The sequence below is a fragment of the Budorcas taxicolor genome, chromosome 14 (genome assembly GCF_023091745.1).
Source record: "Budorcas taxicolor isolate Tak-1 chromosome 14, Takin1.1, whole genome shotgun sequence".
NCBI lineage: Eukaryota > Metazoa > Chordata > Mammalia > Artiodactyla > Bovidae > Budorcas > Budorcas taxicolor.
The window spans coordinates 58438819-58458124 of record NC_068923.1 but is presented as its reverse complement, the minus strand read 5'-3'; the positions used below and the strand labels follow the sequence as shown (position 1 = coordinate 58458124).

General features: G+C 38.6%; 1 protein-coding gene across 1 annotated transcript in view; it reads left to right on the top strand.

Moving 5' to 3' along the window:
* COLEC10 (collectin subfamily member 10) overlaps positions 1-16970 on the top strand; it is a 42804-nt gene extending 25834 nt beyond the window's left edge. The window contains exons 2-6 of the mRNA XM_052652009.1: positions 1879-1950; positions 3604-3675; positions 12271-12324; positions 14068-14163; positions 16579-16970. Coding sequence (XP_052507969.1) covers positions 1879-1950; positions 3604-3675; positions 12271-12324; positions 14068-14163; positions 16579-16970 — 686 coding nt within the window. The remainder of the gene's footprint in view (positions 1-1878; positions 1951-3603; positions 3676-12270; positions 12325-14067; positions 14164-16578) is intronic.
* Positions 16971-19306: the final 2336 nt, after the last annotated feature.

Genomic DNA, 19306 nt, shown 5'->3' with positions numbered 1-19306 from the left:
GATCTCACACCAAAGCCAATAAGCTCAATCATTGACTTTTGCAAATTTGCTTGACCTATCAGTGACTAACACGACATAAAGTCAGGATTCGTGGGTCACAGTTTAGGACACCTTCCACCAAACCACTCATTTAGTCCTCGTTGACTGGTGAACTGCTAGAGCTAGACCCACCTATGACTAGAACAGTCACTGCTCACACTGACCTGCTTTGCAGCTATTCCCCACTCCCAGCGAGTTTTCTGTTTTTACCTTCTAGTTTCATGCCTATGATTTTGGGATTCTCAAGCATCTGTGATTCTCAAGTCAGACAGCAATAAATATATATGGGCTTTCCAGATGGACACAACTGAGCATGGACACATACACACATATTATACAATTAATGTATACTTAATATATATACATTCAGAAAATGAAGATCATGGCATCTGGTCCCATCACTTCATGAGAAATAGATGGGGAAACAGTGGAAATAGTGGCGGACTTTATTTTTTGGGCTCCAAAATCACTGCAGATGGTGATTGCAGCCATGAAATTAAAAGACGCTTACTCCTTGGAAGGAAAGTTATGACCAACCTAGACAGCATATTAAAAAGCAGAGATATTACTTTGCCAACAAAGGTCCATCTAGTCAAGGCTATGGTTTTTCCAGTGGTCATGTATGGATGTGAGAGTTGGACTGTGAAGAAAGTTGAGTGCCGAAGAATTGATGCTTTTGAACTGTGGTGTTGGAGAAGACTCTTGAGAGTCCCTTGGACTGCAAGGAGATCCAACCAGTCCCTCCTAAAGGAGATCAGTCCTGGGTGTTCTTTGGAAGGACTGATGCTAAAGCTGAAACTCCAATACTTTGGCCACCTCATACAAAGAGTTGACTCATTAGAAAAGACCCTGATGCTGGGAGGGATTGGGGGCAGGAGGAGAAGGGGACGACCGAGGATGAGATGGCTGGATGGTATCACTAACTCAATGGACATGAGTTTGAGTGAACTCTGGGAGTTGGTGATGGACAGGGAGGCCTGGCATGCTGCAATTCATGGGGTCGCAAAGCGTTGGACTTGACTAAGTGACTGAACTGAACTGAATATATATATTTATACATATAATACATTGATATGCATGTATATGGATGTATATACATTCACGTGCTTCCAGAATTTGCCAGATTCTCCAGCAAGAATAAAGATTTGTCAGGCCAAGCAAACTTCTTAGGGTTTTATCAACAAGGATATTTCTTTAAATACCAAGTTGGATGTGTGTTGGTTTGCAATTTGGGGAGTTTCCTCAGTGAAATCTGAACATGTCCCCATACACGGAGGGCAAGGAGTGAAAAAGAAAGGCAGGCCACTCCAAATTGGTAGGTGGAATGTGTCATAAACAAAGAAAGCCTCAAGATTAGTCTTGAGCAGCCTTAAGACAAGTAGATCTCTGCACTCACCCACCAGAATCTTAAAGGTTTATTTACATAGATGCCTTAACTGGGCTCAGTCATATTTTCAGCCTAGGTGGTTTCAACATGTTATTGTCTCAAGGCTGCTTCCTTGAAATGGCTTCAGCTATGCAAACAGGCTGGAACGTACATTCCACGGGCAAGGGAGAGGGTGAGGAGCTAGGGTCTAGCTTGCTGGTCAACCAACAGTCACCTCCTCTTGATTACCTCCTCCAACAACAAGGGAAAAGTGAAAGAAAAAAGTTAATGGGAATCTCTTCTCTTTCTCTGAGTGTCTAGTTCACGTGTGCCTATTGGGCATAATCGCCTTGAAACTGTAAGGCAAGCACTGAGCTGAGAGATGAATTCTAACCATGTTCAGTTTCTCCTGGGGAATCTGTGCTTATGTTACTATTTGAGCTGCTCCACTCATTCATTTTTCATTTCAAAAGGAGATGATGGTGAAAAAGGAGATCCAGGAGAGGAGGGAAAGCTTGGCAAAGTGGGACGCATGGGGCCCAAAGGTAGGTGACACGATGTGACTTTGACACTTTTCTCTATACAGGATTCGGCCTGGAAGTTTAACAGCTTCCATAACACCCTCTGCTCCAAAGAGTTATGAAGTATATTTCACATGTGAATTTAGTCACCACCAGAGAGTTCCCTGGTGGCTCAGAGGTTAAAGCGTCTGCCTGGAATGTGGGAGACCTGGGTTCGATCCCTGGGTTGGGTAGATCTCCTGGAGAAGGAAATGGCAACCCACTCCAGTGCTCTTGCCTGGAGAATCCCATGGAAGGAGGAGCCTGGTAGGCTACAGTCCATGGGGTCGCAAAGAGTTGGACACGACTGAGCGACTCCACACACCAGAGAGTTCCCATGAGATTGCTTGTCAGCAAGACTTGGACACAGTGCTCAGGCTGCACCGTTAGGGCCGATGAAAGAGGAACACCCTGGGAATTCTGGAGCATAGCAGTCTCTGGGAACATCTGAGAAACCATTAGTGCTAGAAACACAGCTTTGTTCATCGCTGTGTCTCTTCTCAGAAGCCACACCAAGCAACTCTGGTTTAGAGTGTGAGGAGGAAGATAAGAAAGAACAGAAAGAACTGTCTGGTCTATTGATTTACTCAGTTTTCCCCGAGATTTCCCAGTAAGTGGTGGGGGATTTATGGGAGAGGTACAAGCAAAGAAAATGAGAGTAATACAAAGGATTTTTGTGCATGTTTTCATCACAAGACAAGACTTAACCTTGACAAAATACAGCTTCTGCATTATGATGTCTAAGTGTGTGTGTCCTGAACGCTAGAACCGTTCCTCCTAACTGCTGCAAGGTGGTGGCCCTGGACCACTGATTTTCATATCTTCAGTAATTTAAAGAGAAGCAGACTCATAGGCTTTTGCGGCTTCAATTTGAGAAATGCTGACTTAAACTCTTCTTAGTCTGAAAATAGGCTTCCCTGGTGCTGCCGGTGGTAATGTAGGGAATGCCGGTGCCAATGCAGGAAATGTAAGAGGCATGAGTTGGATCCCTGGATTGGGAAGAAATATGTACAATCAACTGCAGAATTATTCTCACATATAGACACCTTTACAACTGGTAAACATTTTTTAGATGATCACAGATTGAAAACCCAAATTAATAACAATTTTGTAGGAACTCAGGAATTCTTGATTATATATGTATATATTTTAAATAAAAATATGGTGGAATAATCTTTGATGTCCCTTTGATTACTAGGTTTTATGATTGTGCATTTGCTCCCTTTTTTAAAAATGTCAAATTTTGTTTTAAGGTAGTGAGGAAATAGAACCCGAAAGTGAAGCTAAAATGGATCTCAGGAGGAATAGAATTTGAATAAAATACAAGAATTCTTTCACTCAGCCTCTTATCTGACCTTTAGATTAAACATCCTCTGCTCGAGTTCTTTAGAAATATTGCATCTGTAAGCATTTTAATATCATCAAACCCAGGACTGTCATACTCACTCACACTTTAATTTTAGTGCATACATTATAATGCTATTAAAATAGGTGATATAGCAAAGAATATATATTATATATCACAGATAGAAGAATGCACTTTTAAGTATTTCCTTCCAGTAAATATCATATATTAGGCATATCATTAAAAGTAAGATAAAACCTTAAGATATAAAGATGACACATTTTGCTTTTCAGGAGTTAAGGGAGAACTGGGTGATGTAGGAGATCAAGGCAATATTGGCAAGACTGGGCCCATTGGAAAGAAGGGTAAGCTGTATCTTACCATTCTCCAGTAGCAATTTAAAGCAGATGGAACCTACCTTTGATCTATTTTGAAATGTTCTGTATCACAAAAATGACCCTTTTCCTTTCTTTTAAAATACAAGTTCTCTCTTCCGAGCTTGGCTGTTTCTTCCGTATGTAAGCAATGTGTCTTTACAAAAAAGCCTTGAGCAAAACTCTATTGAAATTCAAGGACAGAGTCAAACATAACGTTCAGTTAAACTGTACATAGAACTGCCTCCTGGGACCTACTGGTTATAATCCTTTATACGATTAAAATGGGTGTCATGACCATGAAGCACACTCGGTGTAGAAAACAATTATTCATAAAAATCAAGATAGCCAAGAACAGTATAATATTGTATTTTAATTGGAGTGGAATAATAATAATTCTGTGTCTGAGATCTGTTAACAGAGTAGGAATCTGAAGTGTATATATCTACATCCTTTCATTTTCACTCATATTTTGATCCTGCATATTCCTGCTTCACTATTATGTAAAACAGAGGTGGTCTTCTCTTTAGTATCTCAGCACTCTTTATCTTCTTTTCCTAAAGCCCTGCAATGGTAGCGGGTTCTTACTGGTTCTGATATTTAGCGATTCATACAGACGTTGTACTATTGGTTTGAAGATGCAGAGTGATCACTTTTTACTTGGATACACCATTTGCTTGAACCTACCAACTGCTCCAGTGGAGATGAGTTGCATCAGAGGAGTATTTTAAGCATACACTTGCAATGCTTGAACTCATACAATAGTCGTAGGAGATGGCTACGAAACTATACCTTAGTACAGTATTTACTCCAGTTAAATTTATGCAGTTATGATTTAATACTGAGTCATTGTGTTTGTTTGCATTTCTCACAGCTGGGAATGGCACCATGTATGGTCTGTGATTGTGTATGGAAGTTTTGATAAATATTAGCTTTCTATAATCAATTTTTATATATTTTATGATAAAAATGATAAAATAGACTACTATCTATTTAATGCATATATTTTATTTATTCATGACATACCTTTTCCTTAATTTTTTTGGTATTTCTAGTCTACACAGTTTATCTGTGAGTTTTTTCAAATTGTTGCAAATCTCCAAAAGCTTCCCACCAATGGACCACATGATATGTAGTTTGTGTATATTTCTACTTTATATATTTAAAAAGAGTGAGATTTTTTCAGCCCTGCTGCACTGACTTTTGATCTTTGAGGTGATACTGTCCCCACTGGAATGCATGGATTAAGAGTACTGTCTCCTTTTGCTCTTTTCCCAAAGATGTCAAGGTGTCTTCTCCTGCCCTCTGCCTTTACTCAGACAATTTTCTACCTCCACACACCTCTTTGTGCATCACTGTCAGTCAAAATACCACTCATTCTTTGAAACCATGGAAAAATAGACTTCTTGATAAAGCTTTTCCTGAACCCCTCCTTTCTTTTGTGCTCCCAGCCTGAGCTTGATCATCCATTAAGGTATGAACATCTTCTATCTGGATTATTCGGTCTGCCATACAGCAGAGTATTTAAGCTCTTGAGGTTTGAAATCAGAATGATTGGGTTTCAATCCTGACTCAGGGTCTTTCTTGTATATATTTGACCTTGTGTACATTTCTTAATCTATCTGTGCTTCAGTTCCCTCATGGACAAAATAAAGACAATTACAGCCTAAAAACCAAAAAAGAGTCCTGTCTTCTGATCCAGCTTTTCTCCATCATATTTCTCCTTGTATTAGTTTTTGGAGTAGATACAAGTATTTTGGGAGCTAGTTAAGAAGAACTTGAATAGGGGAAATATTTCATTTGGACTTAATGGAATTTATCTCTATAGTTTGTAGTCACTTCCACATACAGTTAAGTTCCTGCTAATAATTCTGATGTAGGAATAGCTTCCAGGAATACTTCTACCACATACTATGCAGATGTATCCAAAGTCATGATGGAAAAGTACAGGGGCAGAGGTCAGATCATCATAGGAATATGTCCAGGGCATCCAGCCCAAGAAATGTGTAGGTTGTGCAAAAGAAACAGGGTATAACATGTACCAGGCAGAGTTCATCGATGGAAAAAACTTTCAAATCTAACAGCTCATATACGAACAAGAGTTTACAGAGGTATTTTCAAAGTCTGACAATATTCTTGATTTACATACACCATCAACAACAAGTTGTGAAGGTGAGAAAAATGACTTACATTATTTATGACAAAGACAAAAATCAGATTTCTGCTACAGGCTATGAGAGATTCACCTGCAAGAATCTTTCTGCTAAGAATGACTAGGTGAGTCAAAAACAAACAAACATATTTGAAGGCATGAGAGGGCAACCAAACTGAATAGACTGTAGAGGCTGTGATCTGGAGAAGAAGGGGACCACACTAATCCATTTTTCCTCATTTACAGATTGACATGTGAGGCAGCATTAAAGGACTAAGAGACTTGAACAGAAAGTTGCTCAGACTTAACTGGTGTTCAAAGTCTGCCAGAGGTGAGTGGCCCAGGAAATGGGCCACTTTTATTTTTCATTTCAAAAATAAAAACCTCCAATTAGAACTTAGGAAATTCTGAATAAAATAGTCAAACACATGCCCATTCATGTTTAAAAAAAAAAAACGAAATCTTAGCAAACTGAAAATCAAGGGGAACATTTAATATGAAAAGGAAGAGCATCAATGAAAACTTATTTAAAAATCATACTTGGTAGTGAAATATTGAACACTGCTCTCCTGATTATGAAAATGAGATAAGTATAGCCCTCATCAAGTCTAGTCAACATTATAGAAGAGGTTTTAGCCAGAGCAAAAATGCCAGAATAAGAGATAAGAATCACAATAGTTGGAAATGGAGAAATAAGAGGGTGATTATTTCCTAATCATGTAACATACCCAGGAAATTCAAAAGAATCTACAGATAAGTTATTTGTATTGTTTTTTAAAGATAGCGCAATGGTAAGAATCTGCCTGCCAATGCAGGAGTTGAAGGAGATGCAAGTTCAATCCCTAGTGAAAAAGATCCCCTGGATGAGGGCATGACAACCCACTCCAGTATCCTTGCTTCAAGAATCCCAGGGACAGAGGAGCCTGGTGGGAGTCGGGCATGACTAAACATGCAGGCAGGGATTTAACTTACAAAAATCAATTTTTGTTTCTAAGTACTAGAAACAATTCTAAAAACTGGAATTAAAAAGATTCCCTTTATTATAGCAAATATCTAGAAATAAATCTAACAAAAGATGTATACGCTCTCTACAACAAACACTACATGATTATAATAAGAGAAATTAAAGATTATCTAAGGAGATGAAAGTAAAGCTACATTCATAGATTGGGAGACTCAATATTGTTAAGATGTCCCAAATTTGATCTGTAGTTTCAGTCTTCTCTCAATTAACATCCCAGAAGTAGTTCTCTTGGTATCCGATAAGCCAATTCAAAATTTATATGGAAATGAAAAGGACCATGGATACCCAAAGACTATCTTGAAAAATAAAAACAAAAGTGAAAGGTTTAAATCAAATAAATGTTAGAAATTAATGTTTAATAAATTTAAGCATTTATTATAAAGCTAAAAGGTTAAGATAATGTCAATTTAGTGCAGAGACAAATAGACCAGTGGAAAGAAATAAACAGTGCAGAAACAGACCCCAAACTTGAGTTATGCAAAGGTGATATTTTTAAATGGGAAATGAGACATCTATCAATAAATATTGCTCGGTCAAGTGGATGAACATGAATGCAGCCAAACGTACACAGCACATTGTATATGAAAAGAACAATTATAGGTGCACACAACCCATTTATTAATTAAAATGTTACATTTTTAAGTGAATTTTGTGATGTTGCACTTGACTACTTTTCTTTTTTTTCTTTTACTTTACAATACTGTATTGGTTTTGCCATACATTGACATGAATCCACCACAGGTGTACATGAGTTCCCAACCCTGAACCCCGCCCCCCCCCCCACCTCCCTCCCCATATCATCTCTTTGGGTCATCCCAGGGCACCAGCCCCAAGCATCCTGTATCCTATATCGAACCTAGACTAATTTCTTTTCTTATAATGTGTTCATTTTTATAAGTACTTTTCAATTTGGAATTTGGTATTTTTTTTTAAAAAAGTCTCCTCAAATTGTATAAGCTTTGGATAAAATCATCATGAATCTGCCTCTGGTTATATCAGCTTCACTTAACAAATGGTAAAGGGATGGAAAGGTGTAACTAGAGTATGGGATGTTGGACTTTAAGATTTCTGAGATGCAATCACATTATGTAAGGTTAAGATCTCAAGTATTTCCCTGGAGATGAGCAGAAGAGGAGGGGGAGACTAAGTTATTGCAATGAACACATCCAGAATTCAAGACCATCATTTTTCAGTGAATTATTCTAGATGTTGAACTTTCCTAGATTTAGATATGTCAAATCTAGATGAGACTCCAACCAGGAGAGTTGAAGTTCATGAGTTTGAGCCAAGTCTTAATCCTTGCATAGAATAAGACTAGATTGCTCTTGAAGAGAGGGTGGTAAACAACAGAGACAGGGGAAGGTCGAAAACTGTACTATGTTATCTGAGCCTCAAAATGGATGAAGTTCCAAACATTGGAGAAGCAGAAGTCTGGAATGGATAGGGTTAACCAGCCTTATCTTCTTCAGGCTGATTCCTTATTCAAAATCTTATGCTTATGCACCTAGAGTACACCTATCACTTTATTACCACTATGCCTTATTAACTTGTCTGTGTCATTCAACAGGGTATGAATTTCTGGAGGAAATGAATGGAAGCTATATCAGATCTATTTGTTTAAATACATACAAGTTTTATTTGGGAAATCCTGCTTTTTAATCATTTTATTCTAATGTCTACTATAATGGGGAAACTTTCTAAATGTTTATTGCTTTAAGAATGAAAAAATAAATGATATATGTCATTTCCTATGATGTGACTCTCTTTTCTACTCTTTATTTCTGTTAGCTACTACTTTCCCTTAACATCAGTTTTCAACACTGGCTAAGTTTTTTTCTCCTCCAGAGATATGCCTTGAAAATTTATGAGCATGTCCTGGAATATTTTTGAAAATGGAGGTTCCATGTTCTGGCTCACCTGGATTAATTTCATCTTTAATCTGTACTTTGAAATTTATTGTCCTTATTTTGTCACTGGTCCTTCTAAATTTTTCACTGACTCAGATTAATCTCAACTTTCTGGGCTGACCTTAATGTTATCACTTGAATGGAGAAGATAGCTTTCTAGATGTCAATATTTCATTTCAGGAATAGGAAAGGATGATTTAGTATAGGTAAATTCAATCTCATAGCAAAATAGATGCTTTTATTTAAGGTCAATAATCCTTTTACAGTGAAAGTATTTTGGTGTTTTGTTTGTTTAAATGCAGCCTCTGATTCTTCAACCTTAAGACAGTTAATACAGAGGTATTCTCACTTATGGGTCAAAAATTAACTTTTATATGAGGCTTTAAACCAGATTTCATTTTGGGGAAATAGACACAATGAGCTCACATCCTCCATGAACTGGCTAACTACTTGGCATGCTTTCCTTTCCTGAAGCTCTGATTTAGTGCGTGGAAGCAAACATTGGTTAAATACCCTCTAAAGTCAAGCACAGACCTAATCCCATGACATTGTCTAATTTATCCTTCTTATGACTTTAGGCACCATCATTTGACTTTAAAAATGAAGAAATGGAAATTTAAAGGAATTAAGTAACTGGTCCATGTTTAGCTAGTAAGACGCAGAGTCAGCATTCAAACCCTGGTTGTTCAGACTTCTGTGGTTTTTCACTTCACCATACTGTTTTGACTTTCCCATCTTTAAAAAAAAAAAAAGGAAAGGTATTCATGTCAAAATACTGGATAGCAGTCACCGTGCTTACATCTTCTCAGAAAAAAAATCCATGTATCAATTCAAGAATCTATTCTCCACATTGTTAATATCCAGTTAAAGGCTGCTGCTTCAAAGAAGCCTTCCTTTCCTACTCTGATCCACAGTCATCTTTGCCTTCTCTGAATACCTACCAAGCATTTCTTTCATTTCTCTCTGTTAGGGAGTAATAGTGCTCATGTCTCATCTCCTTGGCCTCTTATGTGCGCTTTGTTTTCCTTAAAAACCTAACATTTTGGTCATGCTGCACAGCTTGTGGGATCCTACTTCTTCAACTAGGGATTGAACCAGCACCCTCAGCAGTGAAAGCATGGAGTCCCAACCACTGGACTACCAGCAAAGTTCTCCAAAAGCCTATAATTTTCTAAAGCAAATACTTTATGTATACTTTTAAAATGTTTATTATTGGACTTAGACCAGAACTAGGATCATAGCAGAACTAGAATCGGTTTTCAACTCATGTTGAATTGAAAGAGATTCACATATAAAGAAAATAAACTATTTTTAAATTAAAATATGAAGCCAGATTCATATGATCTTTCAAGTCCATATTGTTTTTGGTGATGATAAGACTTACATTACTTTCAACATTTTACAGCTCTTTTTGAAGACTTTGCTTCCCTTCATTATATTGCTGGTTAAATTATTTGAAAAGTACCACAAACTGGGGAGTCAGAAGTGGTTGGGTTTTAATAGCAGCACTGCTTTTGAATTGTTGGATGTCCTGAGTCATTTATTTTGCCTTCCTGACTCTCAAGTTCTTCAATTGTTAGAATAAAGATAATGATAGCACCTAGCTGATTGGATTTCATATAACAATACCTCTAAAGTATCCAAACAATACTTGACAAATGATTGGCACTCAGCAAACATATATTCCCTTTCTTCCATTAACATTGTCTCAAATCTAGTCTTATCTTTTCCAGTTTACACATAAGGGAAATGAGGAGTTTTCAGGACACAGATCTGATGTGTCCAGATCAATCTTCCTCATCAGGATGCTTGGCATACTTTTATGTTTCTTTCCCAACTACACCTCTGCTGTACGGAGTCTACCACCTGGCTCCCACCTCCACCTGCTGAAACTCCAGCACCATCTCCTCAGGAGAGCCTTCCTCCATTCTTCCAGCTGGAGCACTATCTCCACCAGCTCCCTCTAACATTGGACAGAGTATGTTATCCCTGTTCATGGTATCTCTTACAATATTTATCACATTCCATGGTCATAGATTTCACCATGGTCTCATTTCATCTAAGCCCAAGGTTCAGAGACATTCCACTGCATACTCAAACTTTTATCCTTTTATCTGGGGAGCTCCTGAAGGTTTGGCATCGCTGTAAAGAAAAGCATCCATGTGGGCCAATTAGGAAATGCTCAGCAAATCCTTGGTGCCCTGGTCAGCATGAATTTCTGGATGATCAATGATCAACACACAGAGGACTCTTAATGAAAAGTGATCAGCAAAGACAGAATAGCTAATGGACAGGCAATATGGGGAATCCTTTGGGTTTTCCCTTTTTGTTGGGAAAGGAAGGAATTAGGCAGAACCTCAGTGCTGACTCCATTCCCCTTTACATTGTTCCCTCCGTTGTTTACCCAATTCCTAGCCATATCATTGTCCTACAAGAGTAAACCTCATACTCTTCTTTAGCCTGTAGACTATCACCCTGTATTTATCCCCCTGAATTTTTTCTTATTCTTTTTCCAGATCTCCACTGAAGGATAAGCTCTATTTTACTTCTATCAAAATCTTCTCTTTTGATTCCCCTAAAGTTCAGCCAAACATTTCCTCTTATAAATCAAAAGCTTTTGCTTTCAATTATTGTGTCTGATGTGGACTTCAAGAGCCTATTTTGAAGTTGAAAAAAGTCAACTTTTTTTCCTCTCTGCTTTAACAATTCTGATTCTCAAATTTATTTTGTTGATGTCTCTGACTAAGAAAAAGGTCACATACAGAAAAGAGCAGAAAGGAAAATTATCAAGGTTGATATTTCAGAATAATATTTTTGACACAACTTTATATTATCAGTATTTGCATACATCACATCTCTTCCAAAAAGCATAAACTCTTTCAAGTCAAAAGTTTAATCTTGTCTCTCTTTATATCTTTTCAAAGTACCAAGAAAATGTTTTGTCTTTCATAGAGTAAGTAAATAGTATGTATTTGTTGAATTAAATTGAAAAGGCACAATACATGTTTTTGAAAATCCAAGGGCAAAGCCACATGGAAGAATTTAGGGGCATAATATAATAAATACCCAGACACTGCATTATGCTAATCAATTGATTCAGATATGTAAAGCAACAGAACTTTAAAAATTAAAAATATGCAGAGTATTGTATTAGTTGTGCCTAGAAGGCCACATTATAAAAACATGTTCATGGGATAAATGACACAAAATTAAATGTTTATACATTCAGCTGGAATTCTGTATTCCATCTAATTAAATTATGACTTGTTTGATTAGTTATACCTGTGCAGCCAACTCAAAACCAAATTATTTTTATAATATTAGTAAGTATTATTTGGAGATATTACAAATGAAGTTTAAAACCTCTTTCTTCTTATTTTAGGTATGTAATATATTGTCTGCCTGATATAATTACATTTCATTATGTTTTATGCATTTAATTCTACTCATTAATAGTACTATTTTATTTAGTTGTTCTTTTCATGGCTATTGTTTTTCTTCAGGTGACAAAGGGGAAAAGGGTTTGCCTGGAATACCTGGGGGAAAAGGCAAAGCAGGTATAATGTGCTCATTTTTTTCTTTTTTAAATTAATTTTTATTGTAGTGTGGTTGCTTTACAATGTTGTATTAGTTTCTATTGTACAGCAAAATGAATCAGCCACATCTTCTTTATCCATTCCTCTGTTGATAGATATTCAGGTTGCTTTTCTTTTTAATTTTTAACATCATTACAAAACTATTTGTCTCAAAAATAAATATATTTAATAGAAGAACAATAGTCTGTTCAGTGTGATTAACCTCCTTTTCCTTGGCCCAGAGGAAAGGAAGGAAGGAATGAAATTCTGCTCTCTCTCTAGTGATGACTTTTCAGGCCCTAAGGAACGGGTGGAAGGAAGGTGGTTCATTCCACCTCTGCCACGCTTGCTTGAGGTAGCAAATCTCGTGCATCAGGAAGCAGCCCTCATGCCCCTAGACCAAGAGGAAAATCCACATGGGCCTCAGCAATAGGACCAGCAATAGGTTCAGCCTTTCACCAGAGTCTCAACCAAATGCTGGCCAAGCATTTTCGTCACCTGCAAACTGGCCTGATGGAGAGAGTCCTGGCAGTTACAGAACATGTGTCAGTGGCCAGGAAGCCTCTCCCTGATACTGAGAAGAGGACTCTTTCCAGTGCTCGATGCAGGGAAAGAAAGTAGCTCATTCCTGGTGAGCTTCAATTATTTCTATCCATAAAGGTGTGAGTGCTTAGTTGCTCAGTCGTATCAGACTCTTCGTGACCCCATGGACTGTAGCCTGCCAAGCTTCTCTGTCCATGGGATTTTTCCAGCAAGAATACTGGAGTGGGTTGCCATTTCCTCCTCCAGGGGATCTTCCCAACCCAAGGGATCAAACCTGCATCTCTTGCATCTCCTTCATTGGCAAGTGGATTCTCTACCACTGAGCCCCCTGGGAAGCCCTTATCCATAAAGATGTAGAGAAGCCTAATTCTAAGAACTGTCTTAAATTCCTTATATTTGACTATGAATATGGATAAATAAAGCCACAGATTTTTTTCCCCCTTTGGCTAGTAAAATTCATTTTGCTTTTCAACCATCGGAGAAAAAAGCAAATGGAAATGTTGACATGAAGCATCCTTTAAATAGGAAAAAAGAAGCATTTGAACTTTACATCATTTTCCTTACAGTTTTTTCTCTGCCACTTTATCAGTAGATGATTGAAAAGGTAAATGAGTGAAGGGGAATTAGTGGCAGAAATTAAAATCATAGTTAACCCACAAATGGGACAACTTGCTCTTAAAGTTATAAGGTGAATCTAGTCACAAGATTTAAACTTAGTCCTTGAAACATTAAGCCATACTCCAAATGGATAATCAGAATTAACATTAATTTCGTCATGAATGGTTTCTCCCAGCTAACAATACAGTAACACAAGAGAAAACTAGAAATATGTTTTTAAAATGCTGTAAAGATTTTATTCTGAGACTGTAGAGGTACATTCTGTGTTCAACAAAAATGCCAAATGGTTCCCAATATGTGAGCAGGGGTTTGTCATATTTAGTGTTCTTTTAAAAAAACTGGTTTAGAACTCTCTGTTAACTCCTTCAAATTATTGTAAAAGATATATTCAGAATTCCTGTATATTGGAAACCTTGTCTTTAATAAAAGACGAAAAGCATCGCCATTCACAGAAAGACATAGCTAGACTAGAAGAAGACAGTAAATATTAGGAAGAGAGCAGTTGCCTTTCTTATCCATTCTTCATGGGCATCAACGTGAATTGACAGCTTTGTCATTTAAAAGGTACTGTTTGTGATTGTGGAAGATACCGAAAAGTTGTTGGACAACTAGACATCAGTGTGGCCCGCCTTAAGACTTCAATGAAGTTTGTTAAGAATGGTGAGTCTATTCTCGTTTGCTTTGTGCTATTTATCCAAGGATCTATCTCTTTCAACATGGCAATTCTGGGATTTTCCTGGCCGTCTAGTGGTTAGGGCTCTTCCCTTCCATTGCAGGGGCCATGGTTTGTTTCTCTGGCTGAGGAACCAAGATCTTGAATGTCACATGACCTAAACAAATAAATAAATACAAAATTTAAAATAAAATAATCTCTTTTTTAAAGAAACAAAAACAAACAAACCACTGCAATTCCAATATCCCTAGCAGAAACTAACTTAGTTTGGGCAAAGGATTGTTGAGATAGTGCCACCAGTTTATAGATCTCTTAGAATCCTGATTATCCACTTACTCTAGTATACTTCAGGTCCTGTGGACATACATATGTGCATTCCTATCGGTATGAAAGGGGATCTTAGTGAGAGAGGGGAAGGGACAAAAGGAAGAGTTTGAGTAGCTAGGCCTTAAGAAAAAAGAGATAACAAGAGCCCAAAAACCAGCACCTTAGAAGACAAAAATAGTAATGAAAACAGTAGTTGCTTTGTTGATTACTTGCAATAATACTAATTTTCATGATTAGAGTGAAGTTTAGAGAGATTACCTTGCCCACAGATACATGCTAATGAGCAGTGGAGGAAGGATTTGAATACAAGTTTCACTGATTCCTTATGCATTTCTCTAAACTGTGCAATAGTCCATGTTAGCCATTTTTGTTTTCTCTCGTATTTCCCTGGGATGGTTAGCAGTAAAACCCTTAAAGTGGGGCTTATGTGCTCTCTCCTGAGACAGTATGAATCAGGGAGCTGTTCTAGTTGCTGTTACAACTACTTGCACTTTGTTGTACTTTTATTTATTGGGTTGGCCAAAAAGTTCATCCGAGGTTTTCCGTACAATGGTACAGAAATATTATAATCCAGTCATATTTATTTACATGAGTAGAGGCACACAAATGCTATCTTGTGTCCATCCTCATCTTGTAATACTAGAGGCATAGCAAAGGCTTGATATTAATTAACCCTCAGTTATAACTCTGGTTACAACCTGTACAAATGCTGCCTCTGACCTGACTTCGACCCCAGTGAATAAACCAAACTCCAGAGGTTTAACATAGCGCTATAGTTCTTAACATTTGAGTACTCATAGTTTTATTTGTAAATTTTAACTTATAGGCCCTGAAGTATATATATACATATATATGTGTGTGTGTTTGAACTGCAAACCCCAAAACATATATAGTGTATTATGATCTTGGGATGATACTGACTCCCCAGTTCTGTCTTGAATCTTACTCAGAAGCTCAGTCTGCTTTATATACCTGAAGTGAAATATGTGTTGTTCAGTTTGCTAAGTCCTGTCCAATTCCTTGCGACCCCATGGACTGCAGCACACCAGTCTTCCCTGTCCTTCACTATCCCCTGGAGCTTGTGCAAATTCACGTCCATGGGTTCATTGATATCATCCAACCATCTCATTCTCTATGGCCTGCTTCTCCTCTTGTCTTCAATCTTTCCCATCATCAGGGTCTTTTCCAATGAGTCAGATCTTCACATCAGGTGGTCAAAGTATTAGAGCTTCAGCTTCAGCATCAGTCCTTCCAATGAATATTCAGGACTGATTTCCTTTAGGATTGACTGATTTGATCTCCTTGCAGTCCAGGAGTGAAGTATAGACCATCTGAATTGATGCACATATTCACAGTCTGGGAATCTGGCCAGAAGTGGATGAAATTCTGTATTATTTCTGTATCAGTCCAATAAGCCTTTACCACTATCCTGCACTGTTGCAGGCACTGAGACTACAGAGTGACAAGGACATGGTCTTGGGCCTTAAGATGTTCACAAGCTTAAGAGATACACAATTAGGCTAAAATGTGCCAAGTGCTATGAAGTGAAGGGGTCCATGGAAGCAGGGGAGAAAGTGCAACAGCACCTGTCTCTGTCCAGGGGCATTGGAAAGGCTCTTATAGGAGAAAGCATTTTGACTGAAATCTGAAGGATGGATAGGAATTTGCCAGATAAAGCACTAAGAAGACTTTCTAGGCATGAAAGGCATGGAAGGGGAAAAGAGAAGGGAGTGCTCATGGAACTGTAAGGGTGGCAAAAGCATACACTAGAGGGGGGGAAAAGTGTCTGAGATGAGCTGGGTGACAGTTCGTATAACACATCGGTGTCCAAACAGCTCTCTGCTTCACGTTGTGTGGGAAGTAAAGGAGGAAAGACAGGGGAGGGCCAATGACAGGAGTTGGTTCTCCATCAGACAGCTACAAAGGCGGACAAAACACTGAAGCAGTGCCTAACTCACGATAGGCAAAAGAATAGTTAAATCTTGAATAAATTAATTTAAATCTAGCAATATTATATACTTGGCTTCTCTCTGTTTGAGACAGATAATCACGTTCTTCTTTTCCTCACTGCGAAGTCATAGCAGGGATTAGGGAAACCGAAGAGAAATTCTACTACCTCGTGCAGGAGGAGAAGAGCTACAGGGAATCCCTGACCCACTGCCGCGCCCGGGGGGGAATGCTGGCCATGCCCAAGGACGAAGCTGCCAACACGCTGCTGGCTGACTACGTCTCCAAGAGTGGCTTCTTCCGGGTGTTCATCGGGGTGAACGACCTTGAGAGGGAGGGTCAGTATGTGTTCACAGATAACACTCCCCTGCAGAACTACAGCAACTGGAAGGAGGGTGAGCCCAGCGACCCCTATGGCCACGAGGACTGTGTGGAGATGCTGAGCTCAGGGAGATGGAATGACACCGAGTGCCATCTTACCATGTACTTTGTCTGTGAATTCGTCAAGAAGAAAAAGTAACTTCCCTCTCCCTACACATTCGTCATTTCCCTGTGACTATCGCTGCTGTTATTTTTATCCATCCTTTTCTAATTACACTAAATTCATTCTGACTCCAGGCAAGTGAGAAATGCTAGACTAAATTTTGGAATCTTCATCACCATGCTTATCCATGATGATTTTGATCATTTTCATAAATGGTATGTTATTGATTCAGTAGCTCACCAGGTTAGGGGTCCCAAGAGAGAACTTGAATCACTTGTTGTATAGGAGATGCTTGTCTACTTCTCAAATGGAATGCTCTCTTGACATTTGCTCTGTTGACTCTCTCCAAGGCCCTAAACCACTGTCTATATGGCCCAGTGAATGATGAATTGGACAGTGGATTGATGACTAGGCTCAAAGCCAGATATACGAGAAGGCTTCATTTGGTAATGTCAAGGTATTATCTGTCTTTGAATCCAGGGTCCCCAGTTCTTTGACCAGTCACCCACCATGGCCACAGCCACACTTTCAAGGTCCTCTGTTTGCACAGACATAGAAATACTTTAACCTTGAACCTCTATATGAGGACCTTCTAGCCTAGGGACTGATTCTAGGCCATATGGAATCATGTAGTTAAAATTTATGCTTCTGATTGACAGCCTTAACTGAAGTATACCAAACAGGGGCCACCTTTCTGTACACTGACAATTTAATCCCAGGCCTCCAGATATTAACCCTCTGATCTGAGGAAAAGGGAACTCTAGAAATTGAAAAGATAAAAAGAGAAACAAACATTGTATATTAACGCACGTATGTGGAATCTAGGAAAATGGTACAGATGAATCTATTTGTTGGGCAGGAATAGAGATGCAGATGCGGTGAGCAGTCATGTGGAAGTGGGGAAGAGGGAGTGAGGGTGGGTTGGGAGATGTGGATTGGCGTATCTGCACTGCCATGTGCAAAACATAGAGCTGGCGGGAAGCAGCTGTGTAGTACAGGGAGCTCAGCGCGGTGCTCTGCGGCGCGGTGCTCTGCGGCGACCTGGAAAGGTGATGGGGGAGAGGGAGGGGGTTCCAAACGGTGAGGGATATATGTATACGTATAGCTGATGTACTTGGTGGTATAGCAGAAACTAACACAACGTTGCAAAGCAACTGTACAGCCCCGCCCAAAAAAGAACCCTCCCCAAAGAGAAAAGCTTAGTTCCCAAACAATATTCTTTATAATCTTGTGCTAAGATGACCTCCTTCTATTAATATGTCTCCATTTTTTCCTCATCTTAGGTTTATCCATAGCAACTTTCCTTCTCTTGGACATGGAGAAGGAGGGAAAGAGTTTGTGAAGCCTTCAGAGAACTCTGGAAACTTCACAGTGCTACTAACATCATGTCTCTAAGGTCTTTGTCTGCCTCTAATGTATCACTCATGGTGACATTTCATGGCAGGTGCTTTATTCTGTGTAACTGTATGTTGCAAAAATCTCACATCAATGGTGCTTTCTTATGATATCATAAGATGTCATTTCCTATGATGTCATTTCCTATGACATTTCTCCTATGACATCACAACAATGTGTCAAGTATGGCATTTGGAGCATGCCTAAGACTCACCTATATTATAATACTAAACTGGTAAAATTTTACTTTGAACGGCAGATCAAACCTCAAAGCAGCTCTCATTTGAAATTTAAAAATAAAAGTTCAGCCAAACCCTAGATTATCCCCTTGTAAACTGCTGCTCCAGTTATAGTTTGTGACATATAATTAGACTGTTTAAAATGCTGGCAAAACAGTTAATGAAGTAAGAGAAATAGATCAACAACATATGTTCACCTTAAACCATCTGTTCATGATTTCATCCATGACTAACTGGTTATGAGAATGGATTTAATTAGGTTATTTCCGTGAATGTTTCAAGGGTCACAAACTCAGGACCTACAGGGGCCACACAGATGACATAAATAAATGAAGTGGTACGGGGGGGACCCTGATGCACTGAACACAGATTGCCCTCCTAAAGAAATCAGCTGCTTCTTAGTCGTTGCTATTTTTGCCATGAAGGACCCAGTGCCACTACATGATCTGATATTTAAGAGAAGTCAGAAAGCTGGAAATTTGTGAGATAGTTCTCTATTTTTAAAAGTTGGTGACTCATGATTCTTAATCTAAATTCTAAGTCATATCAAACAGACCTTCTCACCTCTGAACAAAAGTTCTGAAGGTTCTAACTATATAGTAGGTCATTAGGACACAGTGATGTCAAAGTCAAGGTCTCCCATTTATACCACATTCAATTCAGCTCAATAACAGGAATTTGGTCAATGTTTATCATTCATCAGGTTAATCAACTAGTTATGGATTCAGACTTTTGAGA